Source organism: Rhipicephalus sanguineus, chromosome 2 (assembly GCF_013339695.2).
Source record: "Rhipicephalus sanguineus isolate Rsan-2018 chromosome 2, BIME_Rsan_1.4, whole genome shotgun sequence".
Classification (NCBI taxonomy): Eukaryota; Metazoa; Arthropoda; class Arachnida; order Ixodida; family Ixodidae; genus Rhipicephalus; species Rhipicephalus sanguineus.
Window position 1 is genome coordinate 17,160,879 of NC_051177.1, and position 12,960 is coordinate 17,173,838.

The 12,960-nt window shown below is 46.1% G+C and overlaps 1 protein-coding gene across 1 annotated transcript in view; it reads left to right on the forward strand.

Annotated features, from left to right (window-relative positions):
• The window catches only part of LOC119382464 (beta-galactosidase), a 48,947-nt gene extending 36,809 nt beyond the window's left edge, over window positions 1-12,138 (forward strand). Inside the window, exons 12-15 of the mRNA XM_037650171.2 lie at window positions 8,055-8,162; window positions 9,950-10,081; window positions 10,231-10,434; window positions 11,901-12,138. Coding sequence (XP_037506099.1) covers window positions 8,055-8,162; window positions 9,950-10,081; window positions 10,231-10,434; window positions 11,901-12,131 — 675 coding nt within the window. The 3' untranslated portion in view covers window positions 12,132-12,138. The remainder of the gene's footprint in view (window positions 1-8,054; window positions 8,163-9,949; window positions 10,082-10,230; window positions 10,435-11,900) is intronic.
• The last annotated feature ends 822 nt before the right edge of the window (window positions 12,139-12,960 follow it).

The window sequence follows — 12,960 nt, forward strand, 5'->3', positions numbered from 1 at the left end:
TGTACAACGTCTATTCGTGTTTGGCAGCTATAGCACCGTTTGACGTGGATGCACCCATGTTGACAGCATGTCTCTATCGCGACGACTAACGCCCATGATCATGATTAAACCGTTGAGGTAGCTGACGGTGTGAACATATATTTTGACACAGCGAATCGTGAATCGCGCGTAAGGATGATATCAACAAGCTCATAATCAACATTGGTACCCGGTATGCACTTCTTCAAAGCGTCGTCAATTAAGGAGAGAAACGGCACGGCGTGCGCTTTCTAGTAATGGGTAGCCGACGCCTGTGCTCATGCATACATAACACACACTGCACTTCAGCAACGCGGGAGGTAGAGGTTCGCAGCCTGAGTCGCAAACGCGTGCGTCCCGCTGGCCTCTGTCTCGCAGGCGCTGCTCTCGCTCCACCAAGGCACGACATTAGCCCGTCGAAATCGCGTCCTATCTGCAACGCATATTGCAGCAGTTTTGTTAGTCGGTGCTCTCGCAATTGAAGCAGTCGGCGGCAGAGAAATCCCGTCCGTGCACGTGGAAGCTGCACTACTCCAATGAGCCGACGCACGCTAACACGAATACAAAGGCAAAGAACGTAACTGCGTCAAGGGTGCCTCGGCGACGCCAGCGCGGCCAGTCTACCTCTCTGGTATCGAGACGCTTTAACCATGACCTCTGATATCACGTGCAATCTCGGAGTAAGCGCTAGTAAGTGTCGATCGTGAAGCATTACTTCTTTTCACCTCTCACAGACGGCGGCACCGCCCCGCTCTGCCCGCCGCGAAAGAGAAGGTGTGAAAGATATAAGGCGCGTTCGCGCCGTGCCTAGCATCTCCCGAGTTGCCTTAGTCGGTAGAGCGTCGGGCGCTTGCCGTCGCGGCTGCAACGTCTTGGGTTCGATTCCCAGCGGGGTATCTTTTTCTTGGTTTTTTTCTTTCTCACCCGTTGGCGTCCATTTTATCAACGTCATATCCGTGACGGATGTACTTGGTGGACCCCGGCATAAAACACTTTCGTGTTAAAAAAATGAACAAATGACTATTATATCAATGCATTTTCTTTTTCTTGATGAATGCGCAAATCCAGTACCTATTTTGCATAGGAGTAAAAGCCACAATTCCTGTCATTAGGTTCATCGTTCACAATGAGACCGCGGCCGAAGACCGAAACGTTTTCTCAACCCATCCCTTATTACGTACCTCCGCGGGCAACACCACCACACCCACGTGATGATCATTTTGTCGCCGAAAAATTGGCCGGTAACTGATCGTTTGTCCATCGGAATGTAACAAGCGAGTTTTATGTGAACTTGCGGAGTGCCGCTGAAGGTCCTCAGCTTCCACCATGTATGAGCTTTGTGACATTGTGCACGCATAGCCCAAAGTCAAAACAAAGCTACCATGCAATTAAACAAAACAAAGATGTTATTAAACAATGCGTGTGCTTGCTGGGACCCGAGAACACCGCCGAACTATCAGATTTTTTAAGTGCACACGCATGATTGCATGGTAGGCACTATGGGTTTCACAATTTAGATCTGCTAAAAATTACACTGAAACCATGGTAGCGCGATATACCCGGACAAAGTGGATGATGGGACACTACGGGCACAATTTTTACCACAGATTTTATGGCATTGCCCCAAACGATCAGGGAAAGAACATACTCATCCTAAAGCGCATGCGTGCACATGTTCTCCATTGCAAACAATAGGAGATATGAAAAAGTCGTGTGTAGCTGTAGATGCCAAATAAACTTATAGACGTGTCGCTGATTCAATCTGTGCCCATTGCTTACAGGGAATTCTCGCTTGATTGCACCAATCCACGTCGGTCCTTTGTTTATTGCGTCTCTTTCTCTTTCTGCGTTGTGCTCACAATTATGGTATACCAACTAGCCCAGACACACACCTTGCTTCGGCAGCAGAACTGCATAAAAAAGCGCTATCTCTTATTTAAATTAATGAAAATTTTCATGTTACTTGGTGCCCCATCGAAATCTTCATTAAACAGTGATTAAAAATACTTCAAACGTCAACCGTTCCATATACTAACGTTATTACTTAAAATCTTTCATGACCGCTCAGGATTCCCGTAGACAGTTTCACACTTAAGCTGAACATTTCCATTTAGTCATACCCTCCATCAGAACCCTCATTGACTTAGCCAAATGGGAGTGTAGTATCAGATATTGGAAATTACCCAGTACTTGTCTACTTTTGTACTATCTAATGTGGCTTTATCTAAGTTAGTTGCGTGAATCTTGCTGAAAAAGTCAGAAAAATCACATTAAGTTTTACCTTTGTGTGAACACCAGGGTTAGGCTGACCTCCTTACGGTATTCAATAGTAAAGGCGAAGTGTGTAAAGAACATCAACTTGAATGCCTGGCACCGTGTGGTGGATTCGATCACAGCATGGGTATCAATACAGATGGTAAATGTCCCGGCAGTAAGAAAGTTCTCTCCTGGAACAAAATATTTCCTGTTTAGAAATATTCAGCAATATATTGCAAGTATCCATAACAATACCTTTTGCAATGATGAAAGGGGAGCACGGCACGTCTGTGACGTTATCTTCAATTGTACTTGCCTGCAATAATAAAAGTTATGAAGTTAATTATGCGATAAGCAGCCATTAAAACTCCTGTACCCTGGAGTTCAAACAAGCATACGAAGACAATTAAAAAGTTAGAAAATATTTTTTATTGAACTAAAGACACTGTAGACGTGATATAAAATAAAAATAGATAAATTCTCTCGATAATAGAAGGTAAATTAAAGCAGCGAACAATTTGAGGAGCAGGCCACTCTTACCTTCTGGTAGCTCGAGATGCAGCACCACCTTAGGGCACTATAGCATCAGTGCCAACTTAGTGTGATCCATTATGTTGTGTCTTAGTGCAGGTAATTTGGGCTTCCATGACACACAACCATATAAATCCTTTTGGACCCTTCGTTTTCTTTACAGTCCTATTTTCGTCCTCGGTATCTCGTACCACTAGCTCAGAGAAGGAACTCTCGGAACACTTTTCTGTGCTGTTCCAATGGGCACTTCATGCAGAATGCATTCATGTTTTTGTGCAGTGCGGCATACTTCATGAAACGTGGCACAGACGTCGTGGTGGTACCACTGAGACTGCTGACATACATCGCTGAAATAAATAAAAAACTGCAATTACCGAAAGAAATAGAAAAGTCTGTTATAACGGTAAGCACTTCTGTAAAGCTCTAAAGAGAAAGGAAAGGAGGCTAATGCCTGACTGTAACAAACATTTTTGCTAATTCAGAGAGAATGAATCTTTAACATTAAATGCTATACCTAATTGAAACATATTCCTAATGCTTTCAAAAAGCCTCGTACCACTAGCTCGTGCATGCGCATTTTGCACGGACGCGAGGCTAAGCATGCAGACGAATAACACCAGAGCACGTGGGCGCGCTCAGTGAACCTCCATTGCAGAAAGTGTTTACGCAAGGAATCAACAATGCATGCGCAATGACGTTCGCAATGACGGTTGCTTCGCGTCGACTATTTCATTATTTAGGCTAGCGAGCCACCAAGTTGCGATTTCCGTCACACTTTTTCGTTACCAGGAATCCATTTATAAAGGGCACGTAGTGGGGAAATTGGTCCAATGATCTGTATCAATCTGGGAAAACTTGCCACCTGAGGTGGAGCAAAATGTCCTTCGTTTTATGAAAAGGAGAGGGTCAATTGGTTTTTATTTTTACTGAAAAACTCCTTAGAGTTGGGCTAAGCCATTGGGCCAGAAGACGAGCTGCACCTGCCTGCAGGGCCGTAGCCAGAAATTCTTTTCGGGGAGGGGTTCAACCGCTCTTTATGTATGTTCGTGCGTGCATATGTAGACATGCAAAATCTAACAATTAATTGGGGGGGGGGGGTTGAACCCCCACCCTGGTACGCCACTTCCTGCCTATTACGTGCTGTAAACTATACATAGCATGAAATTTGCTTCTCCGTAAAAGAGCAACACAATATATATGTTCAAAATCTATAGAATATTGTGAATGCTTACAAATCGCAGAACATTTCTAATGAGCAATTCGCTTCATTCAAGGAGTGATGCGCTTAAAGGAGTAGATGTTATGTTTTCAATGGTAATATTAGCGTAATTACAGTTTGTTTCGCATGGCGTCATTTGGCAGGAAACAGCACCGTCAAATAAACAAAGGCCATCTGTCGCGGTAGCATGGCTGGCAAAACACATAGACCATTCCGTCATATGCCAGTCGTCTGATCAGTTCGGGAGCCGCTGTTATCTGCCAAGCTGCTCTTTTTGTGGCCTGCATGTCGATAGGGCGGATGTATAGAACGGATGTCCTTCTAAAGCTGTCGACCAAAACGTGCGCACGTCTTTTTTTTTTCAGACGCCCTAAACCTCACGCGCGACAAAACGTGCGCCTCAAAGAGCTAAAAAAGTTTGCGTTCAGCGACGAACACATCTCGTACACACCTCTCGAACACACTTGCTTGCGTCATTCAAAATTTGTGTCGGTACTTTCGTTCGACGATGGAAGTCCTAATAACTACTGCCGCCAAGCACTGGTGAACAAAACGGGCAAGAGCCAATGAAAGATTCATCCGCCCTTCAATACGCCACTAAAAACAAAGTCCGCCTCTCCGGAAACCGGGATTCTTTAAAGGTAGTCATGACCGATGTCCACAATAAGCCTTCACGCACGGCTAGAACAGCGGTGTCGGCGTTGGTGCTCACTGAGAGATCACATGTGACATGTGCCACGATGCACCGCCTGTACTACAAGCGCACTTGAGCCCACTTTCCAGAGGTGTTCACGGCTTCACGCCGTTGTGTGTAAACCACGGATAACAACCGCGTATCTAACATAAGCTTCAGCAGGGAACACGCCAATCCGAAACGCGCCGTTTCTCCTACCAAGGAGAAGACGTGCTCCACCTCAACGCAGGCGGAGTGCGATGACGCAAGGTAGCGCGTGAACACGTCAAGCCCGTGCCCCATTGGCTAGTCAATCGAGGTATCAGTTTACCGTGTGGATGTGCCCCACACGTCCATTCGGTAAACTAGGTTTACCTAGGTTATCTATCTTTCGCCAGGAACTTAAAGCTTCGTAAGGAAGGTCATCCAATGATACTACGCCAAGAAGCTATGCGTTCGCACATTCCCGCCAGCAATGTTCAAGATACACAGCATTATACAACCAAACAGAAATTATCATGCAATGACCACTACAAAACACTAAACGCCGTACACCAAGCCACAACATCATTGCTCAGGGCCATGTTCACTATGCAGGAGAAAGCTACCTATTACACGTAGACAAACACACAAAAAAAGGAAACGTTTGCACTTTCATTAAAAAAAACATGGGTGATCCCTCCGTCATAGGAATCGGTATAACACGAAAGTGAAACGTGTCTTCACAGAAGTAGTGCTTATGATATATGAGAGCTTGTACAACGTCTATTCGTGTTTGGCAGCTATAGCACCGTTTGACGTGGATGCACCCATGTTGACAGCATGTCTCTATCGCGACGACTAACGCCCATGATCATGATTAAACCGTTGAGGTAGCTGACGGTGTGAACATATATTTTGACACAGCGAATCGTGAATCGCGCGTAAGGATGATATCAACAAGCTCATAATCAACATTGGTACCCGGTATGCACTTCTTCAAAGCGTCGTCAATTAAGGAGAGAAACGGCACGGCGTGCGCTTTCTAGTAATGGGTAGCCGACGCCTGTGCTCATGCATACATAACACACACTGCACTTCAGCAACGCGGGAGGTAGAGGTTCGCAGCCTGAGTCGCAAACGCGTGCGTCCCGCTGGCCTCTGTCTCGCAGGCGCTGCTCTCGCTCCACCAAGGCACGACATTAGCCCGTCGAAATCGCGTCCTATCTGCAACGCATATTGCAGCAGTTTTGTTAGTCGGTGCTCTCGCAATTGAAGCAGTCGGCGGCAGAGAAATCCCGTCCGTGCACGTGGAAGCTGCACTACTCCAATGAGCCGACGCACGCTAACACGAATACAAAGGCAAAGAACGTAACTGCGTCAAGGGTGCCTCGGCGACGCCAGCGCGGCCAGTCTACCTCTCTGGTATCGAGACGCTTTAACCATGACCTCTGATATCACGTGCAATCTCGGAGTAAGCGCTAGTAAGTGTCGATCGTGAAGCATTACTTCTTTTCACCTCTCACAGACGGCGGCACCGCCCCGCTCTGCCCGCCGCGAAAGAGAAGGTGTGAAAGATATAAGGCGCGTTCGCGCCGTGCCTAGCATCTCCCGAGTTGCCTTAGTCGGTAGAGCGTCGGGCGCTTGCCGTCGCGGCTGCAACGTCTTGGGTTCGATTCCCAGCGGGGTATCTTTTTCTTGGTTTTTTTCTTTCTCACCCGTTGGCGTCCATTTTATCAACGTCATATCCGTGACGGATGTACTTGGTGGACCCCGGCATAAAACACTTTCGTGTTAAAAAGAAAGAATTATATGCTCTGTAACGTCGCTCGGTTAGCTGAATTGAGTTATACGCACTTCATTAGTTTTTATAGAAAGTCGAGCCAAGCATCAAGAAAAAAATAGGTGCAGAACACAGAATACACAGGTTTGATGTAATAAAGAAACAAAGCGGGTAAGGTGAACAAATATCTCTCACTCATTATTCTGTACAGCGAAACCTCGTTAATGGCTGCCCGCAGAGAACGCACATGAAGTGCGCTGCGAACGCTGTAGTATGCGCTCTGCAACCGTCCAAGTACAAATGAGAATACCTTGTCGTACGCTGCCGGTGTACCAGCAAAGAATTAAATGTGGTACAACAGCAGGCGTTCCCTTAAGCACCCACTTACAAGGCCTCTTCAGTATTTCTACCAAAGCATGGAAGGAATTCCGGCTCTCGCACAACATTGTGGTCGCACGAGCTGCCGACGCAAAGCAGAATTAGAAACTACGCGAGAGCGAATTTCGAAAGCAGGCAGGCATATCAACGAGTTCTTGATGTAAGGAAGTCTAGTGAGAAGAAAACCACCCACCTTTCAATGGCACACGCACAAAAAGCAGGAACAGGAGGGTGCCGTAGCCGCGCTTTACGCTGCAGTCATGCGTAGCCGCGCTTCGACGTGAGCGGTAGCCACAGTAGCCATCTTGTAAATGTAGGGGCCCGCGAGGCACGAACGTAGAACCGCAGAAAAGGTTCTGAATATTAATCAATCAAAATAGCATTGTGGGAGAAACCAGAAAAACATGAAATGTTATTTCATGGACATTTGTAATCTTTGAAGTATTTAAAACTGTGGAGGTTCAATATCGAGTCGTTTGTTTTGCTGAAGGTCACGAATAACAGGAAATTTCGGTTTCTCTTTTTAACAGATTTCCTTCATGGCACATTTACAGAAAGTTTCTTTCGCGGTACAGAAATTTCATGTATTTTATCTGTAAATTTACAACTATTTTTTACAGTGTAGATTTTGACGGCGTCTACCTCCTCCTGCGTCGTTGGTAATCAGTAAAAATGACGTACACCCGTCAGCAAAAGTTTACAGGACGCGAACTTTTCTAAAAAAGCTACATTTTCGCTTTGTCTGAGAACATGAAATTCTGATAAATACTCCAGCCTGTAGTTCGTATTGCAACTGACACAGTCACCAGCTCGAGTAGACGTGTTGCACAATAACAGAGAAGCAATTGGCATTTGTGGTGGAGCCTGCATCCCGTAAACGTTTGCTGACGGGTGTACATTGTCGTCTGAGAGGGCCATAGACTTAACATACCGAGCTTCAGAAAATTTCGTTCAGCCATCGTCAAAGTACGCATAACGCACATTGAAATCCAAAACGTCATGTGCGAAGATTTAGGCGCGAAATTTAAAAATGAATCTTTGACCTTGAATTTTCCCTCTATTAATAAACCTATGACGGTGAAATTCACGACATTAGGGTTCCCATAGTACAGTTTATCAATCTAAACCGATTGTCTCACTTTAGTATTCCTTGAAGGAGAAATAAACAAAAACGAATCTGTCGCAGCTTTTGTTGTGCCTAAACCTCTTTTTCGCAGAGCCAAGCGCTGGTGCTGTATGACACAATTGTGGCGTTCCTGCCGCGCGACCCTGGACGGCTCAGTGTGCCTGGACTTCGGGACCGCGGATACGTCTACGTAAACGACGTACGTGCGCACGCCACGACTAACGGACTGATTTTGAAAAAGCCGCACCTTTTAAAAGATTTTGTGAGGGTTTTACGAACACAATGAAAATTGTGCAAGGGTGTTCGAAACGAATCAGGGACACTTTCCGCGATCTCTTTTTTCTCTTTCAGACTACGCCACATTAGCTTGACAGCACGCAGCGGCCACGTGACCCCGCAGAATGATTTTCTTTTTTAAGAGTTATTGTTGTCCACCCTGTTAAACAGTTTGTTTCTTACGGTTCAGAGTTTTGGATGGAACGTTCTACAGAAACAATAGATAAAGCTGAAGTGTTGAGGAAATTTCACATCTGTGGAGATGTACCGGCGGCTGTCACATATATATATATATATGGGCCAGCTGCCAGCTGAGCGTCCGCTCAGACGTAGGGACCAAGTGCCGGTGAATGATCGTTTAAACTTTCGCCTAGTCACGCGGTACCGCAACGGCGAGTCTCCGAGCTGGCGCAGCCTCTCCGAAGCGGAGCACGTGGCGTGATTCGGAGTGAGAGAAGCGCAGGGACGACAGAGCAGCAGCTGCGGCTGTAGCGTCCGAGCTGGCCGAGAGCAAAGGGAATATACGGCTCTGGCCGAGAGGAAAGCGCAGTTTTAAAGACTATAGTCTTTCTTGGGATACTTAAACGGAGAAATTTTGGTCTGTCTTTCTGTCTGTCTTTCTCTTTGTCGGCACGTCACTCGATTCAGCCACTCGGCCAAAGTTGAACCACTTGCCCAAGGGCCAGCCATCTTGAACGGCTGACTGGGTTTATACTTGTGTACGTTGTCGATAAAAAAGCAAACATTACGCGTATCTGAGGCGCAACATCACTAGGTAAGTATTACGTGGTGTCTTCCTTTAATAGAAAATGCATACATACGTAATTCTAAATACCCTAGTTTCTTAAGCTGCGCTGAAAATGCGACTGCGCGTTAAACTTGACTTCCTCCGTGCCCTCTGCACGAGCTCATTGTTGTGTTTCGGTTTCGGTTCTGTATTGCACTGTACGAATGCCATGGGGCGCCGCTCTGGCATTCCTGTGTTACCCAGGTGAGGTGTAAATGAAGGAGTGTGTGGAGAGTACTCGTTGAATGCGGACGTTTCTTCTGCTTCAGCGCTTCGCGCCAAACCGCGTGTTCGGGCTGGCTGGCGTCCCTGCCGGTCGTGTTGGTCACCGCCGGTCTTCGCCTGCTGCTGCGCCGGGACTACCAGCCCGCAACACAGCACTCATGTTTCCCGACGTATTGCCGGATGGCGTCCATATCTCACGCAGCGCCTCTTCTATCGTCTTTAGACGACATTTGCAGCGAAGCACGCAGATACGCGGCCAATTTTTTCTATTTCTCTGGCTCGTGCCTCGAACCATGCGGCTCTTTTTTTGCCAAGACCGACCGGACGCGCCCTGCGTTGCGCTCGCGCTCCGGCGGTTCAAGGCATTGCGACGCAATGGATGACCTTGCGAAACATGGAGGAGTATAGCTTTCGCTCTAATATGCAATTTTAGTAAGTATGCTCCAGAAAGAGTGCGAGGATGGACCAGACACAAACGGAAAACTCCAGTGCGCTACAGATACTAGATCTTTGTAGTATGTGAACGACAGAATACAATACACTGTCTTCCTTCAGTGACATTCTGTAGGGTATCTTAACTCACAAATGTGCAGTTTAATGGGCCGTGTGCGAGAGGAAACTGCCTTTTATGAAATGTCAACTTACAACTTATCTTTACGTATATCACTTAATTCTGAGAGTTACCTCTTGTTTTACAGCTCTATCAAGGCGTTATTTCCCGCATGGAAAACGTGTTCGACATCATGGTGTCCATAAGCAAAGGCCAAAGATTGTCTTTGCTGGTCGAAAGCCAAGGAAGAAATGCCTACGGAGACCTCAACGATCCGAAAGTGAGTTTATAGCCTGTATCGTCGAAGATTTGTGCATCTCTTGGTTCGGACATAACGATTGATGGTTTGGCATAACAGTTCTAATGCACCACTTCTGAATTTTGTAGCGTGAAAGTCGTCGCGAATCAATTGTTTACACAATGTTACAGGGAGTCATTTCGGATGTCACTCTTTCTGGAATCGTGCTCACTCACTGGAATGTCACTGCCATCGACGAACGGAAGGTACTGTCTGGAAATTATGCCAGTATACCCCAGAAGACATGCTGCGCCCCTGGCTTAGCAGTATACGAGGCAAAATTCACGCTGTCCTCGCCGCTGGACACATTCCTAAGGTTGGACCGCTGGAAGAAGGTAAGATTTAATTTAACGCGAAAAAAAAATTGTCATTAGCAGAGTGCAACGTTGGGTGAGTTGGTGAATAGCTTAACCAAATATTTGTGGCGCAACTGAGACAACGACAACTGAGAAGACAGGATATCCTGTCTTCTCTCCTTTTTTATTCCTTGTCTCAGTTGCGCCAAAAATGTTTGGTTAAAAGAAGATTGCCACTTCCTGATCCGTCATCCTCGTTTGTTTCATAACTTTGTGATAGAATACAGAGCAGGAGAATATGTTGTTAGTCCATATATTATGCCTGCTTGATGACACGATGTAGTGCAAGGACACAATCCTGATGAAGGACAGACGCACGTTATGACGCTGCAACACTGTCGTGTTTGTGTCATTAAGCCACATTGTGTCCTTTGCGATGAAAGCTTCAAGGAAAATTGGCTAGTATACAAGCATTTGGTATATGGTGTGTGTCTGACAACAGCATGAAGAAATACAGCGGAGCCGTTTTCTTGAGGCCTAGCAGAATCGTTATTCAGCCCAATGGCTGCCCCCCCCCCCCCAATCTCCCCTGTTAGGGCTGGGCATAGTTGCTTTGAAATTGTATCATCATAGGATACAAGATACTCAGGCAACACGTATTTGCGATAGAGATACAAGGTACTACACCAATAATTGTATCCGATGTGCGATACTAGACTTCGTGAGCGCCACTACAACGTAACCACAGCCGTTAATGGCTATCTTGGGGTTCAGTGTAAGCGATGTGGTTGTCGCCCTGAATTTGTAAAATGTGGCGTGCTAGCATGGAGCAGTTATCAAATCACGCCATAAATCATCAATGCTTACGATATTGCATTGTTAAAAGATATATAAGTGTGTCAGTACACAATCTATTTTACTATGTGACAAAGAAGTTTTATATCTCTCGGCTAACTTGTCATGATTGAACCGCTTTCGCCATGCGCACGAAGCACCATGTGATGATGACCATCCAGTTACCTATTTTTTCTTATCTGTACTTTTTCTTGGTTTGTTTGTATTTTGTTGTGACGACGTGCTCTTACGTACGTATTTATATACGTCCTTCGCCTCAGTAAATTTTAGTTAATAGTCAGCGTCTCGTGTGGTGTATTGTCCGTTCCTTCGCTTCGTCTTCGTTGTTACCGCGCTGTTTCCTGGTTGTATATGTTCAACCCAACTAGCCAACAAGTTCACCTTATTAGATCACTTCAAGCCTCCATCTTCTCCTGAACATGTGTCTTGTGTAGACTAGAACGCTTTGTACTTTGTGTGAGCCGCGCTAACTCGTGAAGTACCTCAACATAGAGGTGCTTACTCATTGCTGACTAATGTTCCTTGAGCCTAATGCAAGACATGTTTGCTGCATTTATAAATTCGAAGTTAACATTCGGAGCTTAGCGAAGTGCCGGCCTTGCGCTTGTATTTCGAGGTTGTTCAACTGACAGTTTTCTATGCTGACGCAGGGTGCAGCTTTCTTGAACGGGTTCAATCTTGGTCGATACTGGACGCCCATGGGACCTCAGAAGACCCTGTACGTGCCCTCCGTGCTCTTCAAGACAGAGAACGTTCTAAACGTTATCGAGCTTGAAAAAGCGCCATGCTTGGACTATACTGCCGAATTCGTCGACACGCCCGAACTCAACGCAACTGTGCCACTCTCCGCGAGTTCTGCATTGCGAAGGCGCGGCAAATAAAAGCTTCCAGCTGAATATGGGTCATCGGACTCTCCGTTATGTCACACTGCAACTACAGCCCTGGTAGGCAGACAAAGGCCGACTTCAAGTGGACACTTATGCCTAAGTTCCTCATGGACAACTGTACACCCTGTTCTGTACATACACACATGCAACTTGCATTGCTCGAAACACTGAAAATCTTGCAGCAAGGAAGTCCGAACGAGACATAATTTTCACCACATTCCCTTACACGTAGTTGTCACACGCCTTGTTTAAGGCTGAGTGTCATTGCTCGTTAGTTTAAGCAAATCACTGAACAAATGTAGCGCGGAGATCTGTGTAACAGTAAAAGAACAAAGAAAAACATGATATGTTAGTTAATGATCGCGTGTACTGACAGATTACAGTAATGCGTTGCCGCTGCATTGCCTTGTCCAATTCTTTCACTGTTTATCGAGCAGGGGCGTAGCCAGAAATTTTTTTCGGGGGGGGGGGGGTTCAACCATACTTTATGTATGTTCGTGCGTGCGTTTGTGTGTGTGCGTGTGTATATACGCAAGTAAAACTGAAAAATTTCGGGGGGGGGGGGGGTGTTTGAACCCCCCAACCCCCCCTTGGCTACGCCCCTGTTATCGAGCGCCTGTCCTTATTTGGCAAGTTACATTTACCAAATAAAGGATAGTTCTTGGTATGTTTCCCATGGAGCATTTGGAAAAGCCTTGGATGCACATTTAAGCACAGCTGTTGCTGTAATAGTATATGAATGCACGAGGCTACGCAACACAGCTGGCTTCATTTCGATCAGCTCGCGCACCAAGAATGACGGAACTACCTGCAGTTCTTGCCG